The sequence below is a fragment of the Xiphophorus maculatus genome, chromosome 7 (genome assembly GCF_002775205.1).
Source record: "Xiphophorus maculatus strain JP 163 A chromosome 7, X_maculatus-5.0-male, whole genome shotgun sequence".
NCBI lineage: Eukaryota > Metazoa > Chordata > Actinopteri > Cyprinodontiformes > Poeciliidae > Xiphophorus > Xiphophorus maculatus.
This window is the reverse complement of record NC_036449.1, coordinates 31133066-31152578: the sequence shown is the minus strand read 5'-3', so window position 1 is coordinate 31152578 and position 19513 is coordinate 31133066. Positions and strand designations below refer to the sequence as shown.

Sequence of the window (19513 nt, the reverse complement as noted above, 5' to 3'; positions counted from 1 at the left end):
ATCTGAGGGACTCCCTCCTTGTATCGACTCCCTGAGGATTCTGCAAAAGTGTTCCTCCTCACCTGCTCCAGAGCTGCGCCAGTATTTCGGGGTTGGCCCCCTCTATGGTCCAGCTGTCGGACTGCATTCAGAACGGCTTGTTTGTCTGTGTAGGTGTTCAGACTGAAATGTGTTTGTTGATCTTGGCTGTACTGAACCACAGAAACACGGTCTTTGTTTTCACCAACACTGAGGGTTTCTACTACTTGTTGGACAAAAGTTTTCATCGCTGGGAAGCCACTCAGCGTGTCATCGGAGCCGTCCAACAGAAACACAATGTCTCTTTCAGGAGACTCTAGCTCAACTAGAAGAGAATGCAAGTTTTACGATTAGACATAATGTACAAAAGCTGTAGATGTGCTGCAAACAGTTTAGCAGAGCAAAACCAGTTGGGAATGAAAGACTAAGAAGTTTTTGCAGTAAAAAAGTATTCAAAGCTTAAATACTTTGGGCAAATGTTTAATCAAGAAGAATATTTGAAACGAAGGGAATATTCCTCTTTCTTAAATTAAAGATGGAGAGAAGCAACACATTTTATATTTTTATAAACAGTACAAGGAAACTGTACTTGCATAGTTCTTTAAGTCCAGCGGACCTGAAAGCACTTCACACTACATTCAGTCATTCACCCATTCATGAATAATACTCAGTCAATGATGTGTTTATCATTGGCTCAAGGAAGAGCTGCAGAAGCAAGAGAAATCTTCTCCAAGGTCCAAGAAGAAAAATATTCAGAGCAAATCAAGAAACAATGCAACCTAGATGTTGCATCTTCCAAAAGGAACAAAAAGCATGAAACTGATCGACTGATGAAGAAGATGATGCAGTTTCATTGGCATTAAACTCTGCAGAGTCTGTGGCAGCGGGACACGAGCAGGGAGACTGTAAATCTGTGATGCTTCTTACCCACGCCAGAAGGAGGCTGAGTTTGTACTTCAGTCTGGATGAATGCAGCCATCTCAGGCTGAACGGACAGAAGTTCACTGAAGACAGGAAAGTTGAAAAGAAACCTGGAGGAGGAGGCAATTTTCTCAAGTTCCTCCTGGTCAGCATCTTTCATTCCAATGACGAAAGAAAAAACTCCAACTTGCTTCAGGTCCAAAGCAGCGCTGGAGACATCGTCACTGGACGTACCACCGGTCAGCACGACCAGGACCTGAGGGACTCCCTGCCTGCTGCCAGAGGTCGCTGAAAAAACATGTTTTCGCACAAACTCCAGTGCAGCGCCGGTGTTACGAGTTCTTCCTCCTTTATGTCGAAGCGCCCTGATGGCATAGATAACTGCCTTTTTGGTTTTGTGGGTTGCCAGGTTAAAGTAAACCGTGGCATCATCACTGTACTGCACAACAGCTAACCGAACACCATCTTTGCCAACGTCCAGCTCTTCTGCCATTCTTCTGACAAACTCTCGGAAAGCTGGAAGTCCGTTTCTGGAATCGTCTGATCCGTCAAGGAGAAACACTACGTCCCTCTTACTGCTGAACGTGTCAACTGGTTGATACATGGATAGACAAGGTGGTTGTAAATGGAGGATTTCTGTCTTTATGTTAGGAATTATGTTTTTGTTATATATTAGAACTACATGAAGATCGATGAACAATTAAAAAGAAAAGAAAACAATGATTTGGATGTTTTAGTGGGAATAATCACTACCTGAACAGAAACAACAGAAATATTCCTGATTTCATCCCAACCTTTGATTGACTTAAAGAGGTTTCACTCGTCAATAGTTTTAAAGTAATAAAATATCGTTTACATTTGGTGTTCTTACCTACTAAGTCAGAAATCCCATTCTTGGTTTCCTGATTGTCTTGATGTATGTTCAGTGCAGAGAGAACTTGTGTTTGGATTGAGTTTAAACTGGAAAAGTCAGTGACCTTGAATGCAAAGCCAGGTTTAAATTCAATCATTTCCAATTCTGCAAGGTTAGCGTCTGCCACTCCAACCCCAACTGCCACAATTTCATGTTCTTTAAGGGCAAATGCTGGTCCTTTCACACTGTCTGCAGACGGTTTGCTAGTGAGGAGGATTAAAGTCTGAGGCACTCCTTCCAGCCTCCTGCTGCCCGTGGACGACGTGAAGACCCTGTGCCTTACGAACTGGAGAGCGGCACCAACATTGAGTCGCCTCCCACCTTTGTGCGCTAAGTTATCAATGGCGTTCATGTTGTCACTTTTGGTGTTGTGGGAATTTAGATGAAAGCCCACCGTGGGTCTGTCAGCAAACTGAACCACAGACACTCTGTCAAGGCCCTCGTCAACATAGAGGTGCCCCACTATGTTTTTAACAAAACTCTTTATGTCTGTGAATCCGTCTCTGGTGTTATCAGACCCATCCAGCAGGAACACAATATCTCTTTTTACAGCATCATTTTGCACTATGACACAGATAAAGTTCAGTTATTCTGGTCAAGCAGCAAAACATGAGAAAAAAAAGCAGCATTTCATACAACAGCTTCATCGCACCGAGAAGGAAAGGTTGTCTGTCTTACCTTGGCGTAGGGCAGCTGCCAGCTCGTCCTTCGGCAGGGAAACATAGGTGTTGATCCTGGGCGGTAAGGGTTCCAGTTCCCTGAATTCCTTCACATTGAAAGCAAACGAAGGGTTGTGCGCTATGGCCTCAATCTGCTTCTTGTCTGCATTTTTGACACCAACACCAAACGGTACAACTCCGTCCGTCTTCAGTTCCCCAGCGGGTTCCTTTACACTGTCCATGGATCTGTCTGCAGCCAAAACAATCAGAAACTGAGGGACGTTTTGAGCAGCGCGGCTGCCGTTGCTGTCAGACATGACGGTGGCCTTCATGTATCTCAGAGCGGCTCCTGTGTTCAGGCTGCGTCCACCAGCCAGAGCCATCCCCTGAATAGCTCTTATCACCTCCTCTTTGGTTTGATAAGTGTTGAGGTAGAAGACCGGGGTGGGTCTCTCGCTGTGCTGAACCACAGAGACGCGTACTTTGTTGAACCCAATGTCAAGTGGTTCAATCACTTTGAGGATGAAATCCCGGATGTGGGGAAAGTCTCCTCGAACACCATCAGTCCCATCAATCAGGAAGGCAACATCTCTTTCACTTCCAGTAATCTCAATCTCTGCTGGAAGGCAAAGAAGCCAGTTAGCCAATGTGTCTTGCATTCATTAGTATTCAACTTTTCAATGTTAAAAGAACATTTGGAGACTTACCTGGTTGATCAACTACAATGTCACCAACCACAGATATTAGACTCGGCATGATATCATCGGCCAAGGCTGGTAAGTCAAAGAAGCTCTGTTTGTGATAGGCCAGGGTGGGAATAAAGGCAATCTTTTCCATTTCTTCTTGGTCAGCTTGCCCAGAACTCACTGTAAAAGTCAAAATACTTCCCACAGCCAATCTATCAGCCTCGTTTCTAGCATCATCCTGCAGGGGGCCACCAGTGATCAGGATCAGCACTTGCACTGCGCCCTGGAGTTTGCGTGACCCAGATGATGTCTGGAACATGTTGTCCAAAGCATAACTCATGGCAGCTCCAGTATTCAGCACCGAGCCTCCAGTCAGCCTGAGTTGAGAGATTTTTTCCACGACGTCTTGCTTGTTGTCGTAGGTGTTCAGGTAAAATTCGATCCTTGGCTCCTCCGCAAACTGCATGAGTCCAATCTGGACCTGCTCAGGACTTATGTTCAGCTGATTGACGATGTTGATCATGAAGTCTCTCACAAATGGCAAGTTGTTGCTCCCCACGTAGTTTGATCCGTCCACAAGGAACACGATGTCTCGAAACACTCTCTGCGTCTGCACCGTGGTGATCACCACTAAAGCACAAAAACACAAATGTTATTTCAGGGCAACTTTTCTAGCTTTGGTATCAGCAACTTTTAACCCATTTATACCACTGATGAACAGTTGTGGTCCTCAGTGAGGTCATTCCTCATGGCCTTGTCTTTTCTTTAATAAATTTGATGCAATGTGAATAAAATTAGTTTAATTGAAATGCATAGAGATTTGATATTTTAAAGTGTAACTATAAACCCCTGTGAAAACCAAGGCAGAAATTTTAAAAAACTCCACCAAAGTGGGCGGAGCCAAGCCACATAGTGGGGATGAGAGATGGGGTTAGTGTTGCAGTGCTCCAGATGAGGGAAAGCACTGTTACCAACTTAGCCACTTTGTAGCTATGTTTAGCAACTATTTTCACAAACGCGACAAGCGACGAATCTTTTCTGTTACTGGAGACTTTTATGGCAACAACACATGAAAGCACCAGAGACTCTGCAGCAGCTGAGCGAGCAGCGAGGGCTGCCGCCAGCCCCGCCCTGGACCTGCAGCGCCGCGGTCGGTCCGTCGGAGCGGAGCGGACCCGTTCCACTCCGTCTCCATATTGCAAATCAATCACACATGAAGCAGAGGAACAAGGGGGCAAATCATGAATTACAATATTTTAGTCCAGAGCATGGGGCAGCGATGACATCAACCAAGCTGGACCGTTTGAACGAACTGGAATTTTTTTTTTAAATGGCACAATTTGCACATAAAGATGAAGGGCCAATGTAGTCAGCATATCTGCAAAGAAATGTGGATTTGGAGTTTAGTTTCTCTTTAAACACTTCAAATTGAGAGGGATTTGTTGAAACTGGAAAACAAACATGCAGATTCACCCAAGTGAATTTTGTTCAAGTGTAAATGTTTTGATGTGCCTTTTGTTTCATTTTTATTGGCTGGGATGTTACAGTTTTTACTAATTGACCAATTTTGGGAAGGTGGTTAGTAAAATGAGGAATTACCTGGATCAGTGGGAGGTTCAACCATCCGCCCAGAAAGCGTTGACAGGGCATCGGTTATCTCCCTGGCGTTGCGAAACAGTTGTCTGAAGTCCTTTGATATGAACACCATGCTTTCGGGAAAGGCGATCTGTTTCAACTCGGCCTCAGCTGCGGCCCTGGAGCCCGCGGCCAGCGTCAGAACGCGCAGGTTCTCCAGAGCCTGAGCCGGCCCCGCCACGCTGTCGCTGGACCGCTTGCTGACAATCAGCAACAGGAGCTGAGGAACGCCGCGGCCCATGCGGCTGCCCTTCTCAGGCCTCAGCATGTTCAGCCGCACGAAGTCCAAGGCGGCTCCGATGTTAATGGTCTGTCCCTGTCTGGGTCTGATAGTCGCCAAACTGCTGAGCAGCGATTCTTTGGACGCATGGGTTTGGAGGTCCATGACCAGCCTGGTGTCAGTGGCGAACTGGGCGATGCCCACTTGGACTGCGTTCGGACCGATTTCCTTGGTGCTGACGAAGCGCTTGATGTATTCCTTCACAGTGTTGATGACCGCCGTTCCCATTGTGCTGTCGATCAGGAAAATGATGTCTCGTTCTCCAACCGTTACGACTGAAAACAGAAAAAAAGAATAAATGTTGATCTGCAGATGTGATGCAGAACTTTTATAATTTAACTTTTTTATTAACGCCTCCAAACGTGTGCAATTTACAGATTTAAGTGTATTTTAATATCTTCACCGTTCTTAAAATCAGGTTTAAATGCTGAAGCCATTCAAATTATATCTGCCATTAAAACTACAACCTTTAAAAATTAATGTAATTTTGACATAATATAAATGTTTCATAATGCTCTTATTGTTGTTTATATATTTTTCTCTATTTTAATTTGTTTTTGTATGTTTATTGTTTAAAATGGGAGGAAACAGAAATACAGTCTTCAGCCACTTCAAATTAAAAGCATGAATATGAACATCAAGCTACTTGAATTCTTAATATAATCAAACCTTTAATGCAGATTTTGAACTTTATTCAGCTGAAAGTTTATAAAGCAGCCCAGCAAATTAGTGCTTTTTAATTTATCTGTAAAATGATCTGAAGTGTGTTAACGTTTACATCAGGGGAGCCAAAGGGTCCCTGAGGGCCGGATCCTGCATGTTTTAGTCCCTTCCTGGTTTTAGTAACAACCTCTCAGCAGGTCCATGTTCTCCTTCGGCCTCTAATGATCCATCATTGGATCCAGGTGCGTTAAACCAGGGAGAGACCAGAACATGCAGGATCCGGCCCTCAGGGGCCCTTTGGCTCCCCTGGTTTACAGTGTTAGCAAAAGCGCTAAATGAGGAATTAGCGTTTTAGCAGCAGCGTGTGCAGCTGCCTCTTTCTTGGTATTTATTTATCCCCGTAGATCATGAACTGATGGCACGTTGTGTCTGAATGTTTTCATCTGTGAGCCGAACAAACCGAGGCCCTGTGGTGATTCATCCTCCTCTTCCTCACTGATGAAGGTTGAACTGGTTTAGATTCATGTGTTCATGCTGAAACTCATCAGTTGAATGCAGACCTTTCTAAATGCGTTGCTGCAAAGTTTACATCCCTGCTGTATTGGCAGTTTCATTCATTTTAAATAAAATTTCTGTTTTTCAGATATTGTAAATAATCTGACTTCTGAGTCTGCGAATTTTCTACACCTAAATTAAGAAAAGTTATCCTTCTGAGTTGTACCTTTAATCTGATTTATTTCTGATAACTGTACAGTATTTTTGTGTTTTAATCTTCAGTATACATCAATATTATTATTCGTCTTGTTTATACATATTTTAACAACCTACATATACTTTAATGAATTTTGCCAGTGTTTGACTGATAAAGGATATTTTTATTCTACCTGCTCACATGAGCAACAGACGCCATTAAACTTCTCGGCTGTCCTGTCTGCAGTCAGAAAACAGGAAGTGACATCATGCTGTCACCAGGTTCTCTGTTCATAGCTGGTCGTTATGTGAACTTAATGTGGAAATAAAAGTAGTGATATTACCTTGAAATATTAAGGTAATATTAATACATTAATATTAATGTAGCAGATTATTAAATATTAATAATCTGCAGTCATGAATGGATGTTAAAAAGCTTCAGCAGCAGAATTACTGAAATCCTGACATTATTCATCTTAACCTACCTGAACCTGTCAAACAGTTCATGAAACCCTCCAGCTCTATAAACCCACCAACCCACCAACACCAGAAGAAGTTACATACCTTCAGTGAATTCATTGTGAAATATAATGGAGCGCGTCGCCAAGCCGTTAATGTAGCCATAGAGATTATCATCGGCGGCGGTCAGATCTCTGAAACTGTCAGCTTTCAGCACAAAGCTTTTATCTGTGGCCACCTCTTCCAGCTCTGCAGCAGCATCGGCACCGACCGCCACCCCTAAAGTGACCACACCGGCCCTGATGACGGCCCGGTGGCCGGCGCCGGTGTCGTCACTGGACGCTCCGGCACTGATGACCACCAAAACCTGGGGCGCGCCCTCCTCTGCCCGGCCTCCGGCCGACTCGCCCAGCAGGCTGTCAGCCACCTCCTCCAGGGCTGCCCCCAGGTTGGACTCATCATCGCCCGAGAAGCTCAGACCCTTCACCGCCTCCAGGACCGACGACTTCTCATAATAGCTATTCAGATAGAACTTTATTTGTGGGTCGGCGCTGTACTGGACCAAGGCCACCCTAATGCCGTCCCTGCTCACAGACAGGCGCTCAACGATTCTCGTAACCAAATCACGCACATAGGGGAAGTTAGCTGCTCCAACGTTCAGTGATCCATCAATTAAGAATATTAGGTCAGTTGAATCTGGTGCTTTAAGGAGAGAAAGAGAAAAAACAGAACAAATGGAAATAGTGAAAGCAAATAATCTAGTGAGACAAAGACATCAACCGAGTTAGAAAATCACTGCATGTGTGACGAAACACTCAGAGTGAATGAATCAACAACAAAACATCATACTGCATGTAGGCTGAACCAAGGAGGATTCCTAAGGTGTTAGATCTGAAGGCCTCCTGCTAATTTCTGTTTGTTCAGCCGTTTCCATGATGATGAACATCCCTGTCCACAGATTGATGTGTAAAACTACAACATAGAAAGTATTTTAGAGGTTTCCTAACACAACACTCTGAGGTGCACCTTCTGTGGAAACTCACAGCTGAACTGTTCCCAAACACGTTGCATCTTAGCCAGATTATTGTTCATTACAAATGTTAGTATTATAACTTCTGCTGTTGGTGACTTTATTAAACACCAGATATTTGTATCCATTTTGGCTTTCAGATGGCAGCTGCTAAAATATTCTGAGTCCTGGGGTAACTTGTAACTGGGGTAACCTGTAACTGGGGTAACCTGTACTTGGTAACCTGTAACTGGGGTAACCTGTAACTGGGTAACCTGTACTGGGTAACCTGTAACTGGGTAACCTGTAACTGGGTAACCTGTACTGGGTAACCTGTACTGGGTAACCTGTACTGGGGTAACCTGTACTGGGTAACCTGTACTGGGTAACCTGTAACTGGGTAACCTGTAACTGGGGTAACCTGTACTGGGTAACCTGTAACTGGGTAACCTGTAACTGGGTAACCTGTACTGGGTAACCTGTACTGGGTAACCTGTAACTGGGGTAACCTGTACTGGGTAACCTGTAACTGGGGTAACCTGTACTGGGTAACCTGTAACTGGGGTAACCTGTACTGGGTAACCTGTACTGGGTAACCTGTAACTGGGTAACCTGTAACTGGGGTAACCTGTACTGGGTAACCTGTAACTGGGGTAACCTGTACTGGGTAACCTGTACTGGGTAACCTGTACTGGGTAACTTTTGACTGGGGTAACCTGTACTGGGTAACCTGTAACTGGGGTAACCTGTACTGGGTAACCTGTACTGGGTAACCTTTGACTGGGGTAACCTGTACTGGGTAACCTGTACTGGGTAACCTGTAACTGGGGTAACCTGTACTGGGTAACCTGTACTGGGTAACCTGTACTGGGTAACCTGTACTGGGTAACCTGTAACTGGGTAACCTGTAACTGGGGTAACCTGTACTGGGTAACCTGTACTGGGTAACCTGTACTGGGTAACCTGTACTGGGTAACCTGTAACTGGGGTAACCTGTAACTGGGGTAACCTGTACTGGGTAACCTGTACTGGGTAACCTGTAACTGGGGTAACCTGTACTGGGTAACCTGTACTGGGTAACCTGTAACTGGGGTAACCTGTACTGGGTAACCTGTACTGGGTAACCTGTAACTGGGTAACCTGTACTGGGTAACCTGTACTGGGTAACCTGTACTGGGTAACCTGTAACTGGGTAACCTGTAACTGGGGTAACCTGTACTGGGTAACCTGTACTGGGTAACCTGTAACTGGGTAACCTGTACTGGGTAACCTGTACTGGGTAACCTGTAACTGGGTAACCTGTAACTGGGGTAACCTGTACTGGGTAACCTGTAACTGGGGTAACCTGTACTGGGTAACCTGTACTGGGTAACCTGTAACTGGGGTAACCTGTACTGGGTAACCTGTAACTGGGTAACCTGTACTGGGTAACCTGTAACTGGGGTAACCTGTACTGGGTAACCTGTAACTGGGTAACCTGTACTGGGTAACCTGTACTGGGTAACCTGTAACTGGGGTAACCTGTACTGGGTAACCTGTACTGGGTAACCTGTACTGGGTAACCTGTACTGGGTAACCTGTAACTGGGGTAACCTGTACTGGGTAACCTGTACTGGGTAACCTGTAACTGGGGTAACCTGTACTGGGTAACCTGTAACTGGGGTAACCTGTACTGGGTAACCTGTACTGGGTAACCTGTAACTGGGGTAACCTGTACTGGGTAACCTGTAACTGGGGTAACCTGTACTGGGTAACCTGTACTGGGTAACCTGTAACTGGGTAACCTGTACTGGGTAACCTGTAACTGGGTAACCTGTACTGGGTAACCTGTAACTGGGGTAACCTGTACTGGGTAACCTGTACTGGGTAACCTGTAACTGGGGTAACCTGTACTGGGTAACCTGTACTGGGTAACCTGTACTGGGTAACCTGTAACTGGGGTAACCTGTACTGGGTAACCTGTACTGGGTAACCTGTAACTGGGGTAACCTGTACTGGGTAACCTGTAACTGGGGTAACCTGTACTGGGTAACCTGTACTGGGTAACCTGTAACTGGGGTAACCTGTACTGGGTAACCTGTACTGGGTAACCTGTACTGGGTAACTTTTGACTGGGGTAACCTGTATTGGGTAACCTGTACTGGGTAACCTGTACTGGGTAACCTGTAACTGGGTAACCTGTAACTGGGGTAACCTGTAACTGGGGTAACCTGTACTGGGTAACCTGTACTGGGTAACCTGTACTGGGTAACCTGTAACTGGGGTAACCTGTACTGGGTAATCTGTACTGGGTAACCTGTAACTGGGGTAACCTGTACTGGGTAACCTGTACTGGGTAACTTTTGACTGGGGTAACCTGTACTGGGTAACCTGTACTGGGTAACCTGTACTGGGTAACCTGTAACTGGGGTAACCTGTACTGGGTAACCTGTACTGGGTAACTTTTGACTGGGGTAACCTGTACTTGGTAACCTGTACTGGGTAACCTGTACTGGGTAACCTGTACTGGGTAACCTGTAACTGGGGTAACCTGTACTGGGTAACCTGTACTGGGTAACCTGTAACTGGGGTAACCTGTACTTGGTAACCTGTACTGGGTAACCTGTATTGGGTAACCTGTTCTGGGTAACCTGTACTGGGTAACCTGTACTGGGTAACCTGTAACTGGGGTAACCTGTACTGGGTAACTTTTGACTGGGGTAACCTGTACTGGGTAACCTGTAACTGGGGTAACCTGTGACTGGGTAACTTGTATTGGGTAACCTGTACTGGGTAACCTGTACTGGGTAACCTGTGACTGGGTAACTTGTATTGGGTAACCTGTACTGGGTAACCTGTAACTGGGGTAACCTGTGACTGGGTAACTTGTATTGGGTAACCTGTACTGGGTAACCTGTACTGGGTAACCTGTGACTGGGTAACCTGTACTGGGTAACCTGTGACTGGGTAACTTGTATTGGGTAACCTGTACTGGGTAACCTGTAACTGGGGTAACCTGTGACTGGGTAACTTGTATTGGGTAACCTGTACTGGGTAACCTGTGACTGGGTAACCTGTACTGGGTAACCACCTGTCCCGTTGTGAGCTCCGTTGCGTTCAGCCTCTCATGCAGACTCGTGTTACAGACCTGAGGTGAGCTGACCAGTCATGAACCGGCGGTCGCCCTGCTTCCTGCTGCAGCACCTTACAGCTGATTCAGTCTCGTTGCATTCAGACCTTATTGGTTCAGGTGATGCTTTGTTCAGAATCATTTTTCCTTTCAATAACTGTACATTTGAACTCCCCCCTCTACTGGCCAGGTCCAGTACTGCAGCAGGTCGGGTCGGTTCCTGCCAGGTTCATAGCTGTTTCATTTCCTGAACATGTTTCACAGAGACATCGTGGCTGATAAAGACAGACAAACATGTGCAGGACACATATGCAGTGGAGCGTGGTTAGCTTTGGTTAGGAGCTCCATGATTTCAGGTTGGGACGTTTTCAAAGTAAAAGCATCCAGGAAATCAGGCTTCCATCCGCAGGTTGGTCAGATTAAGTTGTGTTAATCTGAGGAGTTTAAAAAATCTTTTTGCTGTTTATGATTTCCAAACTGGAACTTTATCAAAAAGCTTGTTTGTGGCGCAACACAGGGATTAGTCCTCCGCTCCTTTCTCTTCTAATTTCAGGAACGTTTTTATGTTTCATCTGATTATTTCTTCTAGATGCCAGTAAAACCCAGCAGATTTTTCTTCAAACTAACTTTGTTGCTAAAAATCCTGACTAGCCTAAAATTTCCTGACGCTCAATGACGACAAATCCGATTTAATTCAGATTGACTCGGGTTTTTCCTTCAATCATTTTTCAACCAAAATTACCAACAATTAGCTAACTTTCTTAATATTTGGCTACAAACTAAACATTTAGTTTGTAGCCAAATAGGTAGTTAGTTTGCTAATTAAATGTTTATAAATTCAGTTATAAACATTTGTAAATGAATGAATGTCTTGATGAAACCCAACTTCTTCCTGTTATGAAAACGTTGCTGTTAATGTTTGACTGTAATTTTGCAAACGGTTTCTGATCATAGTTCAGTATAAGTTACAAAGCACTGCCTGGTTCTGTTGGTTAAAGCGGTCCGTCTCATTTTCTGTCAGTTCCAGTACCGGAACCGGACTTCGTTTAGAGACCTTATGGGTTCTGGTTGAAGGACGTTGAAGTCACTTCAGCTCCGTTCCTCTGAGACGTTTTGGGAATTATTCTGTAAGTTTTGGAAAATGACCCAGTAATTTCCGTGTCATGTAAACTCTGTAAAAGTAACTGTTAGTTGCAGAAAATAACCTGTTAGCACCAGGAAAGTATGAGTTGCACTTGGCATCAGGTTAATGTTGCAGGTGGAAAAGTTATGGTGCTAAAATGGAATTAAAAACTGGGTGGTGTTAATAGGAGGTTCCTGACCTCAGCAGCAGCTTCTTCCTGCACATGTGTGCAGGTTAGTGTGGTAGTTTAGGTGGGACCGTTGGTTACCTGTCCCTCGTCCAGCCACTAAGGCCTCACTGGCCAGCGGAGGGCCCCCTACCCGGCTCACTGCACCACACACTCACAACCAAATCTTGAATTATATCCCGCAACTTGAGGAAGGAGTCTACATTGAACATGTGAGTTTCCTGAGCTCCCAGAGCTCCCAGAGCTCCCAGTCCACCGCGTCCTAAACGCCGACCGCAAACACCTCCACGCCCGCCATGCGCAGCGCCTGTGCCGGCTCGGCCACGTCGTCCTGCGAGCGCCCGTCGGTCAGAGCCAGCACCACCTGGGCCGCCCCGTCGGCCGCGCAGCTCCCCGCCGCAGACGTCAGGTGTGTTCGGATCAGGAAGTCCAGGCCCAGGCCGGTCCGGGTGCCGCCGCCGAGGGTTGGGTAGGTGTTGAGGTGGAACTCGGTTCAGGGTTTGCTACTGTACTGCATGAGGGCGAACTTAAACCTCCAGCCTGCATCGATTTTATCAGGCTGTACAGAAACGTTCTGATCAGGTCAAAGTTCTCCGGCCCCAGGCTCCACGACGAGTCCACTAGAAAGTACACGTCAGCTGCCGAGTCTTCACAGGACAGCAGACCGACCGAGAAAAGACACTGGGTGTGTTTATTATGTGACAAGGCTTCACATTAAACTGATCTGTTCACTCTGCTCTTTTTGAGAGGGACAGAATTATCCAATCATCCGATCAATCAGCTAATATGGATCGATTTGGTAAACTTTACAACCAGCTTTACAAAAAAGTCCATTAAAATTTAAATGAAAACAAGATGATTTAGCCAGGAATGTTTCTGAATGTTTCCAGGTTTGACTTTGTGGATCTAGTGAGTTTTTATCGACTTCAGTTTGAGTCGGTTCATTTATTTCACATTCAGTTTCATAAAATGCAGCACCTGCAAGTTTTTATTTAAAGTTCTCATCATCAACGTTTTTGTAAGCTTGGCTGAGGGGAGGAAACAGGTTTGTTTGGAGAAAAGGTGAGATGGTTCAGCTTACCGTCCTGAGCATGGAGTTCAGTGGGGAGCCCTGCGAACAGCGCCCCCAGGAGGACACACAGGGGCAACAAGCGCTGCCGCCCCATCTTCAGGTGAAACTAGCACGCACCTGAGAAACAGAAAAACAGAAAAACTGAGCCGAGCGAAACATCAGAATATTCACTTTAATTTTCTGCTTTCAGTTTGGCCCTTGAGAAGTTTCTGGTCTTTAATTATTTCTGTTTAGATTTAAACCCACAACCCTGAAGCAAATCATCTTCAATAGTCCAAACAAAAGAGAAAAAATCTATTTTTTTTGTTCCAGAAACTTTTCAAGCTCCATAAATTAAACTAAGTTGTCCTTTTGTTCCTGAAGGCAACACGCTTCTGCCAGGAAGTAGCAAGTTATAGCAGAGCTAGCGCTAAAACTACACTGCTGGTTCTGGAAAATACGTTATAAAAGGATTATAACTGACCTTAAGTAACTTTGCACTTTTAGTCTCAGATTAATGATCTGTAAGTTTCAGGAAGTTAGATGTTTAACAAAACCTGCATGTTTCAGAAAGACTCAGAGCTTTGGAAAGCAGCAAGTCGCCACATAGCACAGCATCCTGCAGTTTTATGAATGTCATTTTAACATTTCTTACAACATCCTGTAAGTTCTGGACAGTAGTCAAAGTCTCCACTTAAAACAATCCGGTACCTGAAAGTATTGTGTTAGTTTGGCAAGTTACAGAAGGCTCTAGAAAGTAACCTGCAGCTTCCTGAAAGTGTCTGAGAGTAATGGGAAGAAGTCGATTCCTACATTGGCTAATGTAGCCACATAAGTTTAGGAAAGTAACAGGTTGCAGGTTACAGGTGCGGCCTGAAGGTTCAGAGAAGGTAACCTGGAACCTGAAAGCTCCAGAAAGTAACATTTTCTGTGTCACATGATAAGAAAACCTGATTGTAAAATATAATGTCTGCTATGATTCAAGAGCTTCTGGACAGGAAGAGCCTCGTCTCTCCCGTTTCCCGTCACCGGGATTTTCCCGCCGCTCTTCCTGGCCGCCATGTTTCTCTCTGCTTCCAGCCTTTTAAACATCGCAAAAAATAAAATAACCTGAATTCAGTCTGCTGGTCTGTAGCCAATCAAGCAGGCGGCAGAGCGAATCGCTACTGATGGCGCCGATAAACAGGAAGTGGAGGCTGGTTAGCATGAGGCTCGGCTCACAACAACAGAGAGGTTTCTATGGGACAGGCTGGAATCGTTCTGTCTGCTGCTGATGCTACAGGATGTTTGGAGACGTACAGAGAACAGGAAGCAGCTGCGCAGTCATGTGACGTAAACATTCGCTACATCAGATTTTATTCTGCAAAGTTTCAATGAAATGTTTTTCAGAAAAGCCAAAAACAACCTGAAGGAAACATAAAACCCTTGTTGTGTAATTTAGTCAGTTATCTCCAATTTCTCCATTTCTATGAAGCTTTTCTAAAGCGAAATCTAAAACGTGCTTAAAGAAACGTTGATGGAAACGCGGCGTTGCATCGTCAGACCAACCGATTGGGTCAGAAACTCTAAGCTGCCTGTTGGTCCTCAGAAAGTATCTGGAGGATATTCCTAGAGAACCTGTCAGTCTGGGGAACGCGGCTGCATGTTTGGAGAGATTTAGATGACAATCTTTGACTTTGGTGTTTTATCTGCTTATAATCAGGCGTTTATGCATTGAGCCGGAGTCTGTGGGTGTGAGGCGGAGCGGGTTCGGTAGTCAGAGGGCGATGATTGGAAGCAGCTGTTTGAGCTGCCAGATGGAGAAGTTTAGTAATTCGGTCTCCTGGGGAAACGCTGCACTTTCCTCTCACATTATTCTGTGTTTTTTAGGAGGACAGCAGGCCGCTGCTGCTTGCAGGAGACTCACTTTTTCCTACAGCAGGATGTGAAGTCATGTCCCAGGAAATAAAAGAGGCTCTTTCTACTTCTTTTTCAGACAAAATTAAACCTTCACACCGAGAGCCAAGGCCTGGCATTTCTAACGCTTTTAAAATAAATTTATTCCTTTTACTTCCTAAATGAAACCAAAGTTCTGCTTGTAATCAGCAGACGTGTGATTTTAGCCATTAGGAGGAGTTTTTATGAGGCAGTAAAACCAAAGCTTTGGCTGCGGTTTGGGAGTAAAGATGCTTCACAGTAACAGCACAAAGTAAAAGTGATGCTGCGGGACGATGAGTCGGCATCGGTCTGCTGAGAAACGGAGATTTGGATCTTTATTGGTTTCTCAGCAGAGAAGTTTCCATTTGCTGCTCAGAAACAAGCGCTGACATCTAGTGGAGACTCAGGGAAGCAGCAGCTTTCTGTTTCTTTCCTCATCCTGAATGAGGAGCCAGTTTTTATCCTACATACTGTACAAAAGTTTTAAACCTGCTTTGTTCTTCTGGTTTTACTTTGAGCTTTCAGCAGTTTGGCTGCTTTTCGTCTCATTTTCCTCCAATGTTTGAGAAAAGTAGATCTGCTCTGGAGGATTCCTCTGAACGTCTTTAATTTACAGAAACAGGAGCTAGCCATCAGCCTGGCGGTCTGTCCGTCAGCCTGGCGGTCTGTCCGTCAGCCTGGCGGGCGGAGCCTGCTCTCTCTGGGATGTTTGGCTACAACATGGTTCCATCCTGGAGCTCGGAGCCTTTTAAGCACAAAGGATTCATGATTCAAACCAGAAAGAACTGTTCACTGAAAATAGAAAAAGATTTAATAAAATAAAAGAACCAGCATCTTGAAAGAAGCTGCAAGGTACCAAATTTTTAACAAATAAAATCTTGAACCTTCTGAAAATCTTTAGAATTTGAAGATTAATAATCTGTAAACGCTGAAATGAGATTCAAAGTTATGAGCAGAATTTCAGCTGCAGTGAAATTAAAATATTTCTGATTGGAGTTTAAAACCAAACCTGCAGATTAAATGAACTAATTTAGAACTAAAAGAAAACCAAACATGGCTTCAATTTGTCCCTTAAGACTGGTTCTGACCCGGCTGCAGCCGGTCCAAACGCAGGAACCACATCGTCTCAAGGAATCCAGGCTGCTCGTTTCCTCAGAACTGTGGTTCTGATTCGGGTTTGGGTCAGAGTGTCAGCAAAACATCCACACACTGCAGGAATTCATTCATTCACACCAGAACCACCAGAACCAGAACCAACAGAACCATCAGATCCAACAGAACCAACAGAAGCACCAGAACCAGAACCATCAGATTTTGGTCATTGGTCCAGACCTGCATCGGGTCGGAACCATCCTGAATCAACATCATCATGGGAAACCACGGCTAACGTTAGCATCACAGTACTTAGCAGAGGCTAATTCTGAAGCGCTAACTTCAGTTCAAATTATTTCTGCCCTTCAAAGACTAAAAACTACAAAGACTGATTATTAATTTTATATCTTTACTGTCAGTTTTGTTTCTTCTTTTTTATAAAGCTAATGGGTCGAACAGAACCGCTGCATTAACAGTCCTCTCCCCTTCAAAGTAAGAAGTTCAATGTTTATGTTTTAGATCATCTAAAATCTAAACTTCAACACAGATGTTGAACTTTAAACTGAAACTTTACAAACTTTAGAATTTATTGAGGAAATAAAGTTTAGGGTAAGCTAAATGCGCTAAACGTTTTCAAGGTTAGCAAACACGCTAAGGCGCTAAGCTAAAACTTAGCTTGTCTTTCAACGGGTTAGCAGGAACTCTGGAGGTTGTTTCAGTTGTTGGTTCTAATCTGGTCAGATTAAAACTTTCAACTTCAAACATTTTTATTCATGAACAGCAGAAACCTCCAGCTGGATGTCTGCTGTGTGTCTGAGTAAACACACACACACACCAACACACACACACCAACACACACACACACCAACACACACACACACCAACACACACACACCGACACACACACACACCAACACACACACACCGACACACACCAACACACACACACCCCTCCATCAGCCCCACTAGCAGCAGGCTTTCTCAGGCCGGACGGCTCCTGCAGCCGTTGCAAACACAGAGACTCGACAGAACTGGATCAAACGGCTGGTTCTGGTTCTGATTCTGCTCTGCTTCCAGAACCAGAACCAAATGAACCCAAATCTGGAACAAACTTCCAGAAAACAGAAAAACAGCTGAAACACAGAGCAGCTGGGGGGAGTTTATCTGATTATTGATAATAAATAAAAATTGATTTTCATGTTTATTTGACGAGATGTGAAATTTTTATTATTTCATAACTGATGCAACGTTTTCATGGCATAAAGATTTTGAGCTACTGAACAGAACCTGAACAGAACCTGAACAGAACCTGAACTCTGGATTTTCCCTGCCAGCAGCCGAACCGTCTTTATTCCTTTAAACGGATCCAGATCTGCTTCTCTCTGGTCCAGGACCAGTTTTAGCTTCTTCTCCAGTAAACGCCTGACCTTTGACCTGTGAGTCACTCTTGAATAAAAACTCTGTGATTGGATGATTAAATCTGTGAGGAACAGAAACTCTGATAATTCAGGAGAAAGAAACTTTGTGTTCCAGTTTTCAGGAATTTGAAAGTCACAGAAAAGCTGCTGAACCGAGTCAGAGAGAAACGGAGCAGCTCTGCTCTCTGATCCCATGAACCACAAACCCAGCGGCTGCCGGGCCACATGTGCTGCAGATGCTGCAGGATGAAGGAGGAGGATGAGGAGGAGGAGACTGACATCTGGAGCCTGTTAGTCCGTCTGACACCTGACAGATGTTCTGCAGCCAATCAGAGCCGGGATCATAAATTATCAGCAGAGACACAAAACTATTTTTACTGCTCTGTTTTTAAACTGCAGCTGCATCAAAACATGGAAACCGTGGAAACCGCCGTCGCCATGAACACAAAACCTGAAAACCTAAAAACGGTTAATCATGACGCTGCAGCTGACTGACCTCTGAAAACAGAAACAGTTCAACTTTCAGCTTCTGTGACCATCAGCTGCTTTCAATCAGACCAACCGGGGGTCCATGACTCAAACCTGGCCCAGTAAAACCAGTAAAACCATCCCAGTGGTTTGGGAGCGTCTTCCTGCGCTGACTCAGGGTGTGGCTGCTGCAGCTGCTGCTGCAGCTGCTGCTGCTGCTGCTGTGGAAACTTGTTCCTGATCATCCTCAGAGTTTTTCCTGCTGCTCGTTACGGATCAGCGCCACAGCAGAACCATCTGCTGGTTTTACCGTCTGCAGCAGAACTTCCTCCTCTTCACCTCTTGGCCTGACGCTCAACCCAAAGTACAGCTTTCAGCGCTAAACGTCGCTGCCGCGTCTTTTATGGGCTATAAACCAGAAACGTCTCAGAGCTGTAATTATCACAACCATCCTGAGTTCACACGGAGCCGAAGCTCTGCAGCAGGACTCACCCTGAGCCGAAGCACAGCCACTCCACCGGACCGGACCGGGCCGCTTCGTGAAGAACAGAGACCAGAGCTATGAGAAACGGCAGCAGGCTGGACCTGTGGTCATTATCCTCCTGGTGAAATCCTGCGGCTCCCTGCTGGGACGGAGCTGAGCGCCGACGAAGATGCAGACAGACGGAGGCAGCAGCGTCCCGCTCTGCAGCCAGAGGAGGAGTGGGGCAGAGTCCGCGGCTGGGACGGGACAAACTTCAACGGCCTGGAGGTTTGCCATCCTGATCCTCTCCTCCCACTTTCTCTGCAGAAACAGGAAAAATGTGAAGAGGAGGGAGAGCGGGGTAAATGAAACCAGACACATCTCCCTGTTTGGTGAAGATCTGAGCAGAGCAGGCTGAGGTCAGGGAGCCACATTTTACTCTTCATTCACCTCAACCTCCAGGATTCTCATTTTAACACGATGCCCAGTTATTAAAGCAGGAAGTTTGGTAAAGCAGAACCAGAACCTGAAGAGCCGTTCATGATGGAGATGGAACAATCAGATAAAAGCTGCTGCTGCCTGAAAACGTTACAGAAATCATTTTTTCACCCGACTTTACAGAGTTTGTCTTATTTAAATCAGGATTTCATCAGTTTTGATTTGAAAAAGTCATAAAGAGATTAAAACATCCCAGGTAACCGTAGTGGGCAACGCTAACTAAACAGCTAGCTCTGCTAATGCTAACGCTGCAG

General features: G+C 45.2%; 1 protein-coding gene across 5 annotated transcripts in view; it reads right to left on the bottom strand.

Annotated features, from left to right (window-relative positions):
• The window catches only part of col6a3 (collagen type VI alpha 3 chain), a 59750-nt gene extending 40773 nt beyond the window's left edge, over window positions 1-18977 (bottom strand). For 3 of the 5 annotated variants that reach the window (XM_023337014.1, XM_023337015.1, XM_023337017.1), the window contains exons 1-6: window positions 18791-18977; window positions 13434-13541; window positions 7030-7626; window positions 4797-5387; window positions 3219-3827; window positions 2531-3130 (exon numbers count right to left, since the gene is read on the bottom strand). In XM_023337014.1, the coding sequence (XP_023192782.1) occupies window positions 2531-3130; window positions 3219-3827; window positions 4797-5387; window positions 7030-7626; window positions 13434-13518 (2482 nt within the window). In that variant the 5' untranslated portion in view covers window positions 13519-13541; window positions 18791-18977. The remainder of the gene's footprint in view (window positions 1-2530; window positions 3131-3218; window positions 3828-4796; window positions 5388-7029; window positions 7627-13433; window positions 13542-18790) is intronic. The other 2 variants (XM_023337016.1, XM_023337018.1) reach the window with 2 other exon arrangements.
• Window positions 18978-19513: the final 536 nt, after the last annotated feature.